Genomic DNA, 18,760 nt, shown 5'->3' with positions numbered 1-18,760 from the left:
ACCCCTGCTCTATGGTAAAATAAACCACTAACTACAATATTCCCATGCCACCATTATTGGTTATAACAAATTCATCTGGCAACTGGGAGTCTGCACCAAAAGAAAGAGGAACGCGAAATAAACAATAAATAATAATAATAATAATAATAATAAGATGCAAGCTGCCGCACCCGCGCACGCGGCACACCAGAATTGCCAATCTTCCGTGACTCTCTCTCTCATCTCCCTTCTACCTCTCCGAAACAAGAGTTGATTGTGCCGACAGCTCCGATCGGCATAACCAGCAAGTTTTTCTTGTCTTGGAGACGAGACAAGCACATAACTCTACCGGCACTAGTTGCACTTTGCCCACATCGTAGATCGCTTTGAAGATGAGGTCCGTGCGGGTGCGCACTTTGTGCATGTCGCAGATCACTTCGAAGATACGGTGCCCGCGCCGTAGGCAGCAGCCGCTGTTGTCAACGTGATGCCAACGTCTCGTCGTCTGGGGAAAATGACAATCCGCAAGACACACTGACTCCGGCAACGGCTCTGAAAATAGTGGATCCTTTTGACCTCATCAGAAAAGTTATCAGAGCCCACGACAATGACATTGTGATGGCTCTTTTAACTGACTGTGAGACTATAACACCTTTGCTTGCCGTGAAGCATGAGAAATCCAGACTGACCAACTTCTGGAAATAAAGCTTCTGGTTGCGTGAGCTTGCCAAGCTTGCTGACTTAGTCATAAATATGCAGTGAAAATGTGATAATTCAAACTGCTTCACTGCGGCGGTGCATGTGCCGCAAAACGAGTGTTTCGCAATTAGCCGGGTACACGCGTTGGGTTAGGCGTCAGTCGCAATGCGTGAAAAATGTTGTAACAGCGGCGCAAAATGCATTCTCTTGTGAAGCTGACACTTTACTGACCGCCTTCGGTACGTCTCAATGTTTGCCCCCAAGCCATGGTGAAGCTTTCCCGGAGAACGGTTTCGGTTTCGTTCGTGGCTTTGCCGTTTGGCGTGTGTATATACATACTAATTCCGCATCAACGAAGTTCCACCACTACGAAATTTTCCGCGTGTCCCATCAATTTCGCTGTAGCGGGACTCGACTGTATCACAAGCTGTTGCAAGCGCCGTCGATAACGCTACAGCGTCCAGAGAGCTAGGCCACTGGCCCTATCGACAGCTGTCAGTGGATGGTGAGTGGTTGTGAAGTGCTTGGCACTCGCGTAAGTGTGCATTTATTGGCAATGTTCATATAAAACAAAGCAGCGCCCCTCGAAGATTATTCTTTTCTACTCCTTGACGATGATATGAAGTCTTGGATGAGGCACATGCATGAGGCTTCGGATTTGGGCGAAGCATACCCGTCGGTTGCTTGCTAGTTCGTACACGCGTCATTTGTGTCCCGTCCCGATTCGCTGGTATGCCGCAAGCTGGAGCATACCTGATAAAGAGCCATGGCTCACAGGATCGGACACCAAATTGTAGCAAGTGTATCCGGCTTTTTTTCCCCGCCGATGTAGTACAGCTCTCACAGGCCCCCAGTGGCTTAAGTGACCAAAAACCCACTCCACTAGAAGTGGAGTGGGTTTTTGGAAACTGGAAACCGACTAAAAATTCCCACCATTCCTTGGATGCCACAGGTGGCTACGGCTATTCCAAAACGATCTAGTCCACAAGTCCCCACAAAGCTTAAATTGTTGGTTGCCAACTGTATATGTTGGTCAGTGCAAAATAAACCCTCAATTGTTAGAATATAAGGCATGTCATTTTGTGTTCTTGGGTCACTGTCCTACACTGCTGCCCAAAGAAGCTACTCAGCTTTTTTCAAAACAGTTCACACCCTAGCCATTATAGTTAAAAAGAATTTCATGTGAATTCTGCAGAATGGTACTGCACAAACAGACACCTTTCTTTTGCACAACTGAGATACCAGAAGGGTGATGTAGTTAACCGATTGCGGTCGTCTGTCGAGCACCACCCGACACGCGAAAAGATTGGCGGTGTGCAAATAGTGATTTCTGAAAGTGAATCAAATATCGAATAGTTTTCAAACAATAAACAGCTGTTATCACAATTATATAAAATGACGTTTTCACAAAAGCACAAAAAGCGCATTAGCAGCAAACAAGTATCTTCACATGAACTGGGCTCGTCAGAGAGTGCGAATGAACGCAGTACAGTTGAACCCACGTATAATAATATCCAAGTGCCAGAAAAATTCCACTGTTACAGTGAAGTCTACATATAACGATACCACATATAACGATATATCGGTTATAACGATAAGTCGAGCTAAGAGTATCAGCTTATGCATTAGGGCTATGAGAAAAAAAAACATATATAATGATATGTTATTCACCGCATATCGGATATAACGATTGAAATTTTGCTTCTGGGCGGTGTTTTTCATGCAGAATAATCGTGAAAATTGCGTTCCTACGTTGCCCTTAACCGAGACCGGGGCAAAAAGTTTGCCTACGCGAGTTCGCATCTGCCGCCATTACCGCGCAGCGCATCCCGGCCGCGCGCCAATTGCGAAAGCCATGGAGAGCATCGCAAGTTGGTGCAGCATGCACAAGATGGCGCCAGCTGCTTCGCCCCCACATCACCGGCGGTCGCGCGAGGAGAGGGCGGAAGAAAGGCGATGAGCGAAGGCAACGCCTCCTCTGGCGAGGGGCGCCTGCGCTCCCTGCGGCACTCTCTCTCAACGAGCGTTGTGCCCCTTGAGACGAAACTCATTTTGCAAGAGGGGGGAGAAAGCCATAAGCAAGCAGCGCCTGCGCGGCCAACGCTCCCTTTGCAATCTCCTTCTCTCTGCGAGCGCGGAAATGCACCGCGGAAGCAGCGGGAGGTGTGCCGACAAAGCGCAAAGCTGCGTCTCTCGAGACGAAGCTGCAAATTTTGCAAGATTCGAAGTACGAGCTCGCGCAGTGGATGATATCGACGATTATGAAAACCGGGAGCGCCACGATCATGAAGGCTAGAAGCAGTGTCCATGCTGATTAACGGAAAAGGCGGGCTTCGTGCGCCACGACGAAACGTCCATGGGCGAAACCAACACGGTGGTGTCCGAACTCTGGGAGCACGTCGCTACTGACGATGAAATAGGTGGTGCTCCGGTGGAGGAGCTTCTGAGTGCAAATAGTGCTGCCTCTTTCTGCGAAGAGAACTCCGAGGGGGCGATGGTTGTCGCGACAGATGGCAGCGTTGTGCGACGGAGGCCACGACAGCAGCAGCAGTGATGACGAGATTGACAATGGCCCGTTTTTGACACCGACCCCGAGATTCAACCAAAGTGCAACGTGGTCGATCGAGTCGCTCATTGAATTCATGCATGCTAAATTATAGCCGCCAGTGTCCGCGCAGCAGACGGACGCGATGCACACGGCGGTTGTGAATCCGAAACTTCCGCGAAAGCAAGTGCAGCTTTCAATTTCAGCGTGCCTAATGTAAGACGCTATTTAGAGGTATAAATAAAAAATTTATTTTTCACGGCCTACTTTCTACAACGTCGATTTTTTTATCGCAAGTGGCAGTTTCGGTTTCGGGACTGCAAAGGTATATTCGGCATTTTTTTTTTTTTTTCGGCAGTCCAGATATAGCGATGATCGGTTATAACAATGGGATTTCTCGCTTTTCTCGATATCGTTATAAGTAGACTGCACAGTATAACCGATAATTCCTATAACCGGGTTGCATGAAAAAAAAATAATAATGGGGGGATGGGATAGCTGTTCCGAGGAAACTATATTGGCGGGGAAACCAGAGCCCCTCCCCTACCACCTTCCTCCATCCGGCTGCTGATGGTGTTCACTCGTTTAACTCTGCTTCCTCCGACCTCCAATAGCATGTAACAAGCCACGGCTGTCAGCGTTCAAGAATGGCACTGCTATGTATAACTGCAAAGCGGGGTCACGGGTGGCAAGTGACATGCGAGCTCCGCCGAGGCATCGTATTGGTAGCCTCAAAATTGCCTTTTCAAATGCAAGAAGTTTGCCGCGGGAGCCTCTCAGTTTGATAAATCCAAAAGAAATGCTGGGGCGAGATCGCCACAAGCATCTTGCTACGTACTTCTTACTGGCTTGCACAAGAAAACCCTATGTCCGTCAGCTTTGCTTGCTTAGAGCGAAGCTTGCAGACATCCTTCTACAAGGCATCCCGGTGCTCCACGTAGTGCAGAGGAACGTTCCTCGCAAAAAAGAAGCCCCGGAGGGACTGAATAATCTGCAGGCTCTGCTGCGAGGACAACGTTCAGACAGCCTGCCCTACCACGTCATCACTGCCGTCGTCGCTATTCGACACAAGCAAGTTTGCAACGATCGCCTCATCGGTTAGAAGTACACCGGCAACATCGTGCATTGTCGATGATCAGCGGCAGATCATCCGTCTTTCATTTCAACAGCAAGTAAAACGAGGCCAAGAAACCACGTGGCCTGGAACAGCTTCGACACAACCAAGACGAGCCCAAGTGCCTTAAACCGTTGGCTGAATTGGGCGGAATGGGGGGTCAGCCGGCCAGCACACAATCTCGGAGCAGCGCACAGCGCTATCAGCAGGCCATCAGCGCAGTTGGCGCAGAACATTCATGTTTCAGAAGGTGGTGCGGCTTAGAGCTATGGCCACAGCCCATTCATTTTCTGAGGGTTGGAAGAGCGATGGGAGAGAGGCGGGCCAGCCTGGCGATGCGGAGGCGGCTAAAAAACAGCACGGCGGCTTGCGGCCGCTCGGATTTCTTTTTTCTTTTCAAGGTTTTCGCATTCCATTACCTTTCGGTACGGATACGCAGAGGCCAGACTTCATCGTTACAACCGATAATGCAGCCTCGGAGCATTGTAGTAAGAAGGTTATTTCACCATAGAAAACATACAGAAGTCAATGTTGCAGCAGCTTTTCGTTGTTATAACTAAAATAATGTGAAAACTGGGATCGTTATAAGTGGGTTCGACTGTATACAGTAAAACCCTGGTGATACGATCACGGCTGGTGAGAATTTCGGTGTGATACGAATTCGTAACATTCCCCGGCCGAAATGCATTGCTTTTAATAAGAAAAACATCAGCTGTTACGAACGCGTTGCCGCGCTGTTGCGGATCATAAGGAAAATAAGGGAAAATTGAGAAATTACAGTAGTGTTGAACTGCAAACAATATTATTTAAATTCTTACGTGTGAAAAAAAAAAAAAAAGTCACAGTTTTGCCCGAAAGCCAAAGCATCGATTGCGATAGCAAATTAGTAGACAGCTATACAATGTAAGGATAGTAGTTTTATCGTCCGTATAAACTTGTAAACAGTCCCTTATTAACTATATTATAAGCATGGTGTCTGCACCCACAGGCAAACATGAACACATCAATGAGCGCAGACACATGCTGTAAAATGCTGGCGTGAGGAAGCGCCGCTGCAGCAGCGAGCAAAGTGACCTTCGTGCTGTTGTCTATTGCTTCAATGCAAATTGAGCGCCGAGGACACACAGCACACACAAAGCTAAGCACCGCCGACGCACCTACACCGCCTAGACTCTGCCCCTAACACAGATTGCTTTCAAGATACGGCCCCGCGCGCCACCACGAAGTACAGTGAAATCTCGATGATACGAATCTCACGGGGTCACGAAAAATATTCGTATTAGCCGAAATTCGTATCATCGAAACACAATTAAAACTAGCTAAATTAAAGAGTCGGAGCTGAACTCACTCAGGCACGCGCACGTAAAAAGCATTTACAGTATATATCACTTATAACTGTTTATAGTGCAGCACTGGCTACCACGCGGCCTTTTCCGACTCCCGTTTACCCTCCCATAGAACTCCATGTATACGCATACCGCTTACAGTGCAGCCGCATGAGACGAAATACCGGTTATAATGTGGCTTCCGCTGGAAAATCTCGTCGACAAGGGCGGTAGCGAGCACGCTTCTCAACGAGGTGCGCCCACCGACAGGAGAGGAGATCAACGAAGGCGATGCAGAGGAGGAGCATGAGACGTGGAGCATGAGTCCAAGGGCGATAAAATCGTCACCGCGCGCCGTATGTGCGAGTGAAAGCGCGCCTTTCGCACGGGGGATGCGCGCCTTCACGCACGGAGAGCGAACGCACAGCGGAGAGCAAACGCAACTTCCCTCACGGCCGGGCGCGCCGAAAGGCCGGGGGGTATGAGAGGGAGGGCGGTGGGGGGGGTGACGTTGTACAGCGCCGAGAGTACAACGCCGCCCGCTACCCCTCTCCCCTCTCACTCCCTCGCCATTGCCTCGAGCACAACAGAAGAAGGCGAACTTCCTCCCTGCTTTTCTTTCTTGTGCATGCGCGATTTAGAGGCGGTCATCGGCTCCCCTTGCACGCTTTCACTCGCACATACAGACGGCGTTATCGCCCTTGGACTTTATACGGAACATCTATGTGCCAAAACTAATTTTAGCGCCATAACGCGTCATAGACACCATCTTTAGATAGCAAATACGGATCTCAAAGGACATACTTTTGCTGGCGGGAACTGGAAATACGACATAGGTGTCGCCCCCAGCACTTTGGGCGGCCAATGCCATCGTCAAGCCACCAAGCCAGGCGACATGAAAAGCCAACATGGCCGCTCAGGCCAGTGCGGGGCGGCAGTTCGCAACGCATGATGCAGGAACGGTCTCACAGTTGCGACGCAACAGCGGGATTCTCAATGCATTGGGTATTACGGGAGCTATGCCGGGACTGGCCGAAAACGACGTAACAGCCGGGAAAACGTAGCACCCGGGAACGTAACAGCGGGGTTCTACTGTAGTTGTCCACCCCAACTGAGCATACATTGCCATAAACTGTTATAATTGATACAGTTAAACCTGGATATAACGAAATTGACAAATTCCCGAAAAACTTCAGTATAAAGAGGATTTCGTTATATGCAGGTTCTGCACGAAAATTTGAAAAAGAAACGCTTACCGTATTTACTCGATTCTAACGCACCCTCGATTGTAACGCGCACCCGTTTCCCCTCAAGCACTCGTCCTTGGAATGTCGCACCAGGTACTGGACGCGTGTCGTTTCGCACAAGCGCGAGGCGTCAGAAACGAAGAGCGAGCAACACGATGGTGTCGTAGCATCGTATAGTGTCACCTAGTGTCAGGTTAGTGAAGCGCCGAGACTTGCGCAGTAACCAAAGCGTGGCGCTGCCACCACGCTGAAAAAAAAAAAACGTTTTTTTTTTTCCTTCAGCAACATCAACTGAAAAAGGAGAGTGCCGGCTTAGCGGTCTAGGCCAGCTGCAGCAAGCGGCGGGATCAGGTTTGAATGAAGGGAGGGGGAAAGGTCACGCCCGCGGCGGCAAGATCGCCGGGTCGAGGGATGCCGGCCCGCCTCGCGCACGCTCGCACGCACGCACACACTCTCGCCTCGCAGTCGCCGGGAATTCGAGCACGCCAAGCGTGACGCCGCCGCTTCGCATTCCGCCGCGGCGGAGAAGGTGCTTCCGGTTGCTGCTCGCGCAAAATTGACACAATTTGGGGGAAATCTCTAGGTTGTCAGCGGGGAAAATTCGTTATTTCGAAGGGGTCTCCCGCTGCCACTTCGTTATGTAGAGGTCTCAAATACATGTGCTTCTATGGAGCAACGGCGGGGAATAGAAAAACTTCGTTATATCCACGAATTCGTTATATGGAGGTTCGTTATAAGTAGGTTTACCTGTATAACGAGATAACGGATATACAGAATAATTACGGCTCCCCTTTAACTTCGTTATAGCGAGGTTTGAGTGTAACAATGAAAAGCTGCTGCACCATCAACTTTTGTATGTTTTCTATGGTGAAATAACCCACTCACTACAACGCCCCCATGCCGCGTTATCGGTTATAATGATGAAGTCTGCCTACTGGGTGTCTGTGCCGAAAGGGAATGAAATGCGAACTCCTTGAAAAGAAAAAAAAGAAAAAGAAAGAAGAAATTCGAGCTGTTGCACGCCGCCGCGCACTGTTTTTCTTTTTTCTCCGCATCGCCGCCAGGCACGTCTCTCCGTAGCCCTTCCACCCTTCTGAACCCGAATGGGCTGCGCGAATAGCACTACACCGCGTCACCCACCGATACAAGAACGGACCGCGCTAACTGCACTGATAGCGCTGGCATAGAATTTCTTTCTCTATGGCGCTGGGCTGGCGGAGCACCACAAATGTGCAACGCGATAGAGCTAAAACGGCGTTAGCGTCCACTGAAACGAAGCAACAGAGTTCGCATCAGCATGGTTATCAGTAACAATCATGGATGAATGACAGCAATGCCGGAACGCTTAGTGCCTATTTGCACATTTAAAGCCTTTATTATTGCATTTACCGCCGCGCATAGCACAGTGTTGGCCGCGTGCCTTCATGACTGTGTGTTACCATCTATGATCGTGTCGATAGCAACCACAGTTTCGTCCACAGTTGCAGCAAAGGGTAGTTTCGTTTTAACTCGGTATGTGCGTCGGCCACGCACCTTTAGAACCGCAAGGTCACCGTCCATGATCGCATCGATAGCAACCACCGTTTCATCCGCATTTGCAGCAAACGGTAGTTTCGTTTTGACTCGGTGCGTGTGTCAGCTGCACGCTTTCAGAACCGCAAGGTCGCTGTCCATGATTGTGTCCACAGCGGCCACGGTTGAGGCAAACATTAGTTTCCTTTTTAATCAGCGTAAAGCTGTCGAGGATGAAGAGCACCGTCTACATTGTGACGGGTGGCAACATGGCTACACTGGCTGAAAAAGTAATCGGGATGTGTGCGCGGTAGTGAAAAGCGTATCTCACACGAAGATGCACGCCGCGGCCGCGCGGTGAAAGAAGTCGCGAAGCCTTCGCCGTTGCGAGCACTAATCAGTCATGCAATGACGAGAATTGCAGTTTCCGCACAGCTTTTGTGCAAAACAAAAACAGGATTTTGCTCATTCATTCAATAAATAAAAGCGTGGTGACGTAGAAAGCATTTGTTTATTGTTTTCTTGATACCCTCGATAATTCAACATCGGCTAATTCGGACATATTTTCGGTCCCGTGAAATCCGAATTAACGACGTTTTACTATAGCAGTGCCATTCTTTAACGCCGACAGCCGCGATTTGTTACACGCGATCAGAGCGCGCAGGAAGCATACTTAAACAGTTAAACGAGGCCACACAATCAGCACCCTGATGGAGGAGGGTGGTGAGGAGGGACACCGGCCTCCCCCGCCATTATATTTTTCTTACAACGGCTCACAACAGATTTTTTTCATGCAACCCAGTTATAACAATGAACTTTTCGTGGCACTTGAATGTTGTTGTAAGTGGGTTCAACTGTATAACCAAAACAACGATTTTCAAGGCCTGCATATATGCAAAAGATGTGAACCACGCAGCCGCACTTATCCAAGAATCGAAGCATGTGACCGGGGATTTTGCATCCGTTTAAATTTACGAATGTTGGAAGGTTAATGTCCAAATACTAACGGTCGCTGCATGAAGCAAAGTACAGTTAAACCTGCTTATAACGAACCTCCATATAACGAATTCCTGGATATAACGAAGTTTTTCGATTCCCCGCCGTTACTCCATAGAAGCACATGTATTTGAGACCTCTACGTAACGAAGTGGCAGCGGGAGACCCCCCTCGATATAACGAATTTTCCCCTCCGACCACCTAGAGATTTCGCCCCAAATTTTGTCATTTTTGCGCGAGCAGCAACCGGAATTACCTTCTCCGCCGCGATGGAATGCGAAGCAAGCGCAAGTGTGAGTGCGTGCGTGTGCGAGGCGGCCCTGCATCCCTCGACCTGGCGATCTTGCGCCGCGGGCGTGACCTTTCCCCCACCCTTCATTCAAATCTGATCCTGCCGCTTGCTGCAGCTGGCCTAGCCCGCCAAGCCGGCATTCTCTCCTTTTCCAGCTGATGTTGCCGACGCGCTGGTACATGCTGTGGCACATCAGACTCGATGGGCGCGGACACGCGCTGTCAAACGCTGGCTGTGGAAGCGCCGCTGGAGAAGCGAGCGAAGTGACCTTCGTGCTGACCTTCGTACTATCGCTTCAACGCCAACTGAGCGCCGAGAACACACAGCACGCAGAAAGCTACGAGCCGCCGACGCACCTACACAGCTAGACTCTGCCCCAACACAGATCGCTTTCAAGATACGGCCTGCGCGACCGCGCGCCGCCTCGCTATCCCTCCCCCCTCGCTCCCTCGCCGGTGCCTCGAGCGCAACGGAAGAAGGCGCGCTTCCTCCCTGCTTTTCTTGGGCGCGCGAGATTTAGATGCGGTCGTCGGCTCCCCTCGCACGTTTTCACTCGCACATACAGCATACGGCGCGCGGCGATTGCGTTATCGCCCTTGGACTTTAGGGTACGGCCACGCTAGCGGCAAAAACACGCAGCAAAATCGCGCGGCAATAGCGGCAGGAATCGGGGGTCTTACGGCGTGCCGCGCGAAATGGGTACTGCGGCAAATGCCACGTGCTGCGAGATGAAGAACCAATCAAAAGCAACGAGGGTGACGTCACGGAGCCATCACAACCGGAACGCCGCCGGTCCACGCCGGGTTTTCAATCGACAATCGTCGTCTCTCGCATGAATCAACGAGCGCTCGCGGTGTTGCTCGCCCGTTCGGAGAGCGCGGGAGATCTTATCGCGCTGCCGCGCGGGGAGAACCGCGTGCCACGGTGGCCTCGCGGCAAGGCGCCGCTGACGCGCGGCAACTTGCCGCTCGCTGCATGACGCGCGCGTTTTTAGCCGCTAGCGTGGCCGTACCCTTATATACGGAATATCTATGAGCCAAAACTAATTTTAGGGCCACAACGCGTCATGGACACCATCTTTATATAGCAAATACGGATCTCAAGGGCCATACTTTTGCTGGCGAAAACCGAAAATATGTCATAGTTGTCGCCCCCGGCACTTTGGGCGGCCAATGCCATCGTCAAGCCACCAAGCCAAGCGACATGAAAAGTCAAAATGGCCGCTCGGGCCGGCGCGAGGTGGCAGTTCGCAACGTATTGCGACGCAACAGCGGGGTTACCAATGCATTGAGTTCTAAGGGAGCTGTGCCGGGAGCGGTCGAAAACGACGTAACAGCCGCGAAAACGCAGCCCCCGGGAACGTAACAGCGAGGTTCTACTGTAACACTATACGACGCTACGACGCCATCGTGACGCTCGCTCTTCGTTTCCGATGCCTCCCGCTTGTGCGAAACGACACGCGTCCACGCATCTGGTACCTGGTGTGACATTCCGAGGATGAGTGCTTCGACGAAAACGAAAAACGGGTGCGCGTTACAATTGAGGGCGCGTTAGAATCGAGTAAATACGGTAAACGTTTATTTTTCGAATTTTCGTGCCGAACCTGCACATAACGAAATCCTCTTTATAACGAAGCTTTTCGGGAACTTGTCAATTTCGTTATATCCAGGTTTAACTGTAATAGTAATTTTTTTGTTTTTAAATGACGGCGACCAAAATTTCTGGGACAGTAAAGTGTCTCATCCGATTTCTCGGAATGAGCAGCGTATGCACGGCATCGAAAACATGGCAACCGCAGAACAAGTTGCCATCATTAAAGTGTTACCCGTAGACTCACTTTCACTCCGCTTTCCATGTGCCGTGCATCCATTGCAACACATTTCGTTGACTTGGCACCAAACCACAACTTTGGTCGCCGACGAGGTGCGCTGGTTAGGCCTAGTTGGCGGGGGTGTCAGGCAGCAAGTCGTCGCGGGAAGCTCGCCCTTGGTATGTTCGTACCCAAAAATGATTACATAGAGACTATGCCTGCGATCACGCATATGCGCTGAACTAACAGCAACGCGTACGAAGTGGAGTTTGGTACCTTGGACGATCAGCCACGGCAACTACAGTGGAATCTCGATACGATCTTCACGGGAACCAGAAAATAAGATTTATCATCTGAAAGATGATAGGATTATTCGCCGGTGGAAAAAAAAACGTATTATCTCGAAAAATGTATTATGCAGAATCGTATCAACAATATTTCACTGTACTACGGATAGCTATTAGGCTCTACGTGCCCACACTGGTACGGACGCCGGAAGCTCGCAACTGCACATAAATCCTAATAGCTCCAAACGAAATTTGCAAACACTGCCTAAACTGACAGCGCCGTACGCGCGATATCTCCACTTCACAATGCACACTGCGACTAGTGCACAGAAACTGAAGCCGTGTTCAGTGCAAAGCGCCCCGCTGATAAGCAGCCGAGCAAAAGGCTTCTCCAACGCCTAAGCAACTACCGCATCGCGCTGACGCTGCGTTATTTTTTCTGTTGATTTGTTCGCTCCGCATCTCATGCTCCTGCTCCGCATCGCCCTCGTTGAGAAGCGTGCACGCTACCACGCTTCACGGCGGGGTTTTCCCACGAAAGCCACATTAGACAGTTTTAGTTTAGCGTTAGCGTAATAGCGGGGTTACGGGGGTTACGGGAAATAACGTTACCGTTCCGCAAACAAACTTTGCAGAAAGAGGGTTTTAGTATAGCGTGATAGCGTAGTTTACGTGCGGGACGCTATTCCATTACGCTTTGAATTTCGCATACATAGGGCACCTAAGATATGTGTGTGCGCGTCCGGAAAGTGCGAGAGGCAGCGCAATGGAAGCCAGGAGCGCGTTGTATTTTTACTTGCCATGTCCGCCGATCTACAGCGAAACAGACAAGCAGTACAAGCTGTCTACCATAGCCTCCGAAATCCTCCCATCTCTGAGGCCATATGCCGTCGCCGCGCCTATCTCCCGACTTTATCGACAGGTGGCGCTCACATCACGGAAAAAATTTCTTTCGTTAGGCTTAGGCACGTTCTAAACGAGAAGCGATCTCGAAAACTCCGCTAAATTATCCATAAAAACATATTGTCGATCCTGCGTGAAGATAAGCGAAAGTCATTTACGCAGTCATTTCCTACCAAGGAAGTGAATTATTCAACAGCAACTCCAAATTCAGTTCGAAGCGGGCGGCCAGGACCGTCGCCATGTTTTACATACACTACGTAAACACGCTAACACGGTAACGTTAACTATCGTGCGCACGGTAAACGGTATGGCTCGTTTAGCGTTCTGCGCATGCGCATTTCGATCCCGCTATTCCGGTACGCCCGCTATTCCGGTAACCACGCTAAACTAAAACTCTCTATTAAACCGGTATTTTGTCTAGCGCGGCTGCACTGTAAGCGGTATGCGTATACATGGAGTTCTATGGGAGGGTCAATGGGAGTCAGAAAAAGCTGCGTTGAAGCCAGTTCTGCACTATAAACAGTTACGTTATAAGTGGTCTAAACTGTATTCGCACATGCCTAGTTGTGTGGCTATAATGACTCAATGCTAACGCATTACCGTCGACAGTCATTGTGAGATAGGTTTTGCAAAATTTTTTTTCCACACAAGACCAGCATAAGCCTTGAGCCATGGGCTCCGTGCAAGTGCTCTTTGCATTCACAAAAAAGGTTTCACTGCTGTTACCTTAGAGCCAGTGGATTTGTCTGTCTGAGTTGCATCTGCAGCAGCAGAGTCTGCTGCACTTCGAGGCTCCCCAGTTGCAGAGTTGGGCCCAGACTTAGCAGCATCTGCATTTCCAGAGCCACTGCCATCGGACGCCGTGCCAGCAGCTGCAAGAGCCTCTGCAAAGCAGCACACAACACGTTACTGCAAACTGTGCACATGCACAACAGCAAATTTGCTGTTTAAATCATTTACCTAAAAAAAAAAGAACAGCTCAATCAATGACAGGGCTAATATAAAGCCATTTCAGATCAACAGAAATACAACACTGAACACTTTCATGAATGTCACATAAAATGTTGTTGAAAGGTTTCAATAACCTTACACCAAGCACTGGAGGCATTGCTGTCACAAGCGACAATTATATATCGACAACTACATAACTAAAAGGACATTTTCATTACTGCAGGATTTTTAAATGTTATCCTGCAAGATCATACTATCTTAATAACTAAAAAGGGCATTTTCATTATTGCAGGGTCCTTTAATATTATACTAGCACTATTGTACTAAGCAAGAGAACAATTATTTTTACAAGGTAAGCAGTTTGTTGCTATTATTTTTCAATAAACAAATTCTTTACAATTTGGTAGTGCAAACGCAACACTGACACCCGCCCACTGCCCTAAGGCCTTCAAGATTTTTAGAGTGATGCCCAACAACACACAGTCATTCCTGTGTATATGAAACTTGGAAGGGGATCGTGAAATAATTTGATACACTAGAGATCCGTTAATTACACTCCGGTTAATTCAACCCAAACTGAAGGTGCCAGCTGGCACCCATACATTTCAAGGAGCCCAAACTTCTGCTATTTTGATCTTCAAGTTGGCCTTCGCTGGATACACACGCCCTAATAGTGATCACCCTAATGGTGTTCCCAGAAGCGACTCCAACAGCGGCAGCATCTTTAGTGGCGCTTAGGGTACAGTGAATGCTATGCAGAACAAGTTCTTGCATAGCATGACAAAGCAACACTTTATCTCAGATTTAGAAAGCACACAGAAACGGCAAGTTATTCCACGTTTAAGCCAGCGGCCACAAGTCACATCATAGGCGCCGACGACGGAGGGGCTCTGGGGCTCGAGCCCCCTCCGGAGTTTTCCCGGGGGGGCTGAGCCCCCCCCCCCCCTAAAGTGTCATTACCGGAGTTCCGTTACCCACATAATTTGAGGATTCTCTTGCGTTGCCTCTACATTTTCTCCTGTATGGTGGCTAAAAGCATACGGCGCCATTGTTGGCGCGGATGTGCTCGGCTTTTAATTTATGTTTTCGCTTTATTTCGGCAAATCCTGACAATAGGAGGACAAGCGTATCAGCAGCGCCAGCGGCGGCTACCTCATCCGTGTTTCCTCACTTCAACATTTGCTTTTTCTTTTAATTTCCACTGAGAACAACATGCACAGACACAATATATTTATATATACACAGAACAAAGTTTATTATATTTTTTAAAGAGAAGCACGTAGCCAACTAAATAAATAGCCTATACCTAAAGAATGAATATGTTGATGTATGTTCACCTCACTTCAAATTACTTTGCGTGCTTTTTTTGACCCTGAAAAAAAAAAACTTGCAGACTTCAGCGACCCCTTCGGCAGAGTCTTCCATCAACGGCACGCGAAAAGCACGTGGGTGATATGCGTCTCAATATTCATTCTCTTTCCAGTAGGCAATGCTAATGACTGGCGACAAAATAAAAAAAAAAAAGCTCTTATAAATCGCATTAGGGATAAAAACATTGCCTCTTGCATGCAGAGTCCATAAATTGTGTGGATCGAGGTGCCTTCCCGCGCCTCGTCCCCGAGCTCGTGCGTGGCGCTTAGCTCTATCTCAGGGAACCACCGCCGTAACGGCAACATGGCGGACATGGCGAGCGCGCCGGACCTACTTTCCCGCGCAAAAAGTGCTTCTCCCCCCCGGGATTAGACTTGCTCCGCGAGAACACGTCACCGAGACGCGCCCTGATTGGCCTCCCGCTAGGCGGCCCCCAGGCACCCTCTCCACCCGAGCTCTCGTCCGCTGAGCGCTTCCTCGCCGCGACAGATACTCACAGGGCCGCAACGAGGTGGCTGCATGAGACCTTTGTTCTCGCGACTCCTCGTTACCGCGCTTGGCGAACTGCTACCCGGTTAACCCTAGCACAGCGGGCGCGTGTACTCGATCGGTCTTGCGGTGAGCCTTGGCCCGTAAGTGCCGTGACTGTCGCACTGTGCTGTATCTTGGGTGAATAAAGCCGTGTTTGTTGGCGATCTGACTCCGGAGCCTTCTCTGCGCCGTGTCGGAGAGTCGACGAACCCTGCCGTAGCGCCTTAGTGCGTTGCTGAGTGGAGGAGCGTCGTGCCCTTTCCTGACCATCGCTCGTAGGGTAAGCCTTGTGCAAACCCCCATCTCCACAAAATACGGGGCGTTTCAGCAAACACTTTCAAAAAATTTTTAAAGGTTGCCTGTGGCAGATAGCACAATTCTAGTTCATGAGCTGATCTACACGAAGAGGTGGACAGTACTTGCACAAAAAATTGAAATGCATAATCGACTAATCAGCAAAAATTCACCAATTAGGTTTTTAACATAATACCGTGTGGCCGATGTTGCAATTTACAAATAGACGAGCTCATAAACTAGAATTGTGCTATCTGCCACAGGCCAACTTTAAATATTTTGGAAAGTGTTCACTGAAACACCTTGTATATAGAATTCACTCAGTAACCGAAATGATGCCAAGCCGGATTCACTTGAAATAAGCATAAATAATAGTCTAGAAGTCATGCGCTGCAGCGCTTATACTCGGACTCAAAAAAGTGCAGTTTGGCCGGGAACACGAAGCAGTATTAGTGATAGCTAAGTACAAGGTAATTACACAAAGGAAGATTCTTACCTTGTAAATATGTGTAAGGATCGTAACCGTGTAAGGACCGCACCCACACCTTGACAGCCAATATTACAAAAAAAAAAGACATCCAACCGAGAAGCAATCGCGTTACGTGCGCTGATTCTGATCGGGCTCAACAGCGAATTGTCACGCGCAGCGCACTTTCGCGCGTCGCTACTGCAAGTCGAGAGGAGGCGATCGCGGAGGTTTACGGCGGCTTTCATACTCGTAGTTGGAAAAATGAGGTCAAATGGCCCGGTCCCATGAAAGGCTCATCAAAATCGCGACAGAAAAGTAAATACCTCACTGGATGACCTCAAGCATTCGCTTTCACAACGCAAACATTATGAAGAACACCACCAGCGGGGGTGAACGGTTCGTACAGCCGCGCAATTCACCGCAACTACGCTAATTAGATTCATCATCATTATCTGCCCATTTTTATGTCCGCTACTGACGACCTCTGTCAGTGATCTGCAATGACCTCTGTCTCTTAACTCTGCAACACTATAGAGGCGCGGAAAGACAGCCCGGCAAGGAAGACAGCACGCATGAAGTTAGCAGCCATCCCTGGTCGCCCTTTATCAGATATGGCACGCGGGCCGCATAAGCGTCAGCCACGGACAGTCCTTCACAGCTACGGTAGGGGTAGAGAAGACGCGTGCTCTCCTTCCCATTCGTTTGATTACGTGACCTACAACTAACCAGAATATTGAGCACGGAAGATGATGATCTTCAAGCTGCCATCCGTTTTGGCTCACTGTTACGTGCTTTTTCCCATACCCATAGAGGGTATGGGTCGCTAATGTATATGGCTATTGGATTTAATACGGAACATCACGGTGACGACAACAGCGAAAATTTGCCTGAAGTGTCGATATAATGACTTTCGCCATAAAGCGGGGAATATGACATTGTTAGCAAAGGGTATATATATATATACATACAGTCGAATCTCGTTAATTCGAACACGCTTAATTTGAACTGCCGGTTTATTCGAGCTGAAGCTGTGGTCCCGTCAAAGTTATGTGTATTTCAATCCAACGAAACTGCCCAAGCCGGCACACACTCGCTTCCCGATAACAGCAGAAAACGAAACTTCAGGGAGCGGGCCAAGTGGGCCCCGAGCCGGCTGGACCGGCGGCGCCAGCACACACGCCGGCAAAAGCTCGCTTCCCGATGACGCCAAAAAATGGAACTTCAGGGAGTGGGCTAATCTGTCCCGGGCCGGCTGTACCGGCGGCTCCAGCAAAAGGCAGGCGCGCACGGAGACAGTCGAAGGTGAGGGAGCTGTGAGGGAGTTGAGAGACAGGGCGAGGGGAGCCACCGAAGCCACTGCCACCGAAGCGGCGGAGTTGCCGAGGCCAAATCCGCTTCCCTGCCGCCCTCCTCCCTCACCTTCGACGGACTCCACATGCGCCCGCCCGTCGCCATGGCGCGCAGTCCGTGCCCCAGAAGTTTCGTTTTCTGCCGTTCTTCCGCTGGATAAAAAAAAAGGTGCCGCCTGCCGCGTGCATTGAAAACGGTGTGATCCGCCGCGGTGCCACACGTCGGGGACTGTTGTCTGGCATCGGCATAGCAAATGCGTCAGGAACGCGCTTGGAACGTCGTCGCGCGTGCAAGCCGACGCGTTCCATCGCCAATGACTAGCACCGTTCGGCCCAGCCAAGCGGCGAACAATGCAACTCGCATTGCAGCAGGCCGCATCTTTTTTTTTTTATCCAGCGGCCGTGATCGAGCCCATTATCGGGAACCGAGCGTTGGCCGGCGCGGTCGGTTGCGCTTGCTACGCGCTTGCGCGCCGCGATATTTCACGACTCGCACTGTTCGTGCATCCATGCTATGGTGCTCGAATACTTCAAACATAAGTCCATCCTTTAATTTGAACTTCTTTTATTTCAAACAAATTTTCGCGCCCCTTCGAGTTCGAATTATTGAGATTCGACTGTATATGTATGTATGTATGTATGTGTGTGTGTATATATATATATATACATGGGTAGGTTTCGGAAAGCTGGTCCCCCCCCCCCCCCCCAGAAAAATGAAAAGTTTCCACCTATGAGTCACATCACATGTTCTTGGCATTCCGAAGAACTGCATGCGTTGCAGGACGAACTAGCGAAGTGGTTAGTCTAGGCGTGGACCACCATCCTATTTGCAATGGTTGCGGAGTCTAATAAAATGCAGAATATTAACACTTTCGTGACCGCGCCTATTCCCGTCGACATTATTTTCTCGATAGTACAAGTTCGAATTTTGCAGCTTCTCTGAGCGCTTTGGACAGCTAGCGCCATCGAGCGGGTTAAAGAGAGACTATTTTATCAGTTTCTGATTTGTGTTTCTCTTTTTCACCACGCGGGGATTTTTAAAGCGCCTGCATAGTTGGGGTGACGAGCGCTCGTCGTTTGGCATCT

The 18,760-nt window shown here is 49.7% G+C and overlaps 1 protein-coding gene across 1 annotated transcript in view; it reads right to left on the bottom strand.

Annotated features, from left to right (window-relative positions):
* Positions 1–18,760, bottom strand: part of LOC119456018 (transcription elongation regulator 1-like) — a 113,080-nt gene that overhangs the window by 81,760 nt on the left and 12,560 nt on the right. The window contains exon 3 of the mRNA XM_037717613.2: positions 13,436–13,593. Coding sequence (XP_037573541.2) covers positions 13,436–13,593 — 158 coding nt within the window. The remainder of the gene's footprint in view (positions 1–13,435; positions 13,594–18,760) is intronic.

The sequence above is a fragment of the Dermacentor silvarum genome, chromosome 1, assembly GCF_013339745.2.
Source record: "Dermacentor silvarum isolate Dsil-2018 chromosome 1, BIME_Dsil_1.4, whole genome shotgun sequence".
Classification (NCBI taxonomy): domain Eukaryota; kingdom Metazoa; phylum Arthropoda; class Arachnida; order Ixodida; family Ixodidae; genus Dermacentor; species Dermacentor silvarum.
This window is presented reverse-complemented; position numbering and strand designations above follow the sequence as displayed.